Below are 319 nucleotides of genomic sequence, written 5' to 3'. Positions count from 1 at the left end.
TCTTTTTGTCTTTAAGATGAGCAAGGCTTTTCTCTGTTTCCAGTAATTATAGCCCCTCCACACAATGAAACAAAGGAAATAGAAATCGGTAAGAAAACTTTGAGATTGCTGTAACGTTTACCTGGAAAATCCTTCTGTGTGACCCGAGGTCTGAATTCTCCTAGTGGGGGTCAGGCATTTAACACAGGGGACCTTGGGGATTAAATGAGCTGCTACTGGAGGAAGCACCTGTGGCAGACACTTGATAACACTGGGGACCGCTCCACGGTGGCATGTGCCAGGTACCTTTGTGCTGCACCGGGTCATTCAGGGGCCTCCC

The 319-nt window shown here is 48.3% G+C and overlaps 1 protein-coding gene across 1 annotated transcript in view; it reads left to right on the top strand.

Annotated features, from left to right (window-relative positions):
- Window positions 1-88, top strand: part of LOC103583430 (interleukin-1 receptor-like 1) — a gene marked incomplete at its 3' end in the record, with an annotated part of 8386 nt that extends 8298 nt beyond the window's left edge. The window contains 1 exon segment of the mRNA XM_008564744.1: window positions 17-88. Within this exon segment, the coding sequence (XP_008562966.1) occupies window positions 17-88 (72 nt within the window).
- Window positions 89-319: the final 231 nt, after the last annotated feature.

Source organism: Galeopterus variegatus, unplaced genomic scaffold (assembly GCF_000696425.1).
Source record: "Galeopterus variegatus unplaced genomic scaffold, G_variegatus-3.0.2 Scaffold22904, whole genome shotgun sequence".
Lineage (NCBI taxonomy): Eukaryota > Metazoa > Chordata > Mammalia > Dermoptera > Cynocephalidae > Galeopterus > Galeopterus variegatus.
This window is presented reverse-complemented; position numbering and strand designations above follow the sequence as displayed.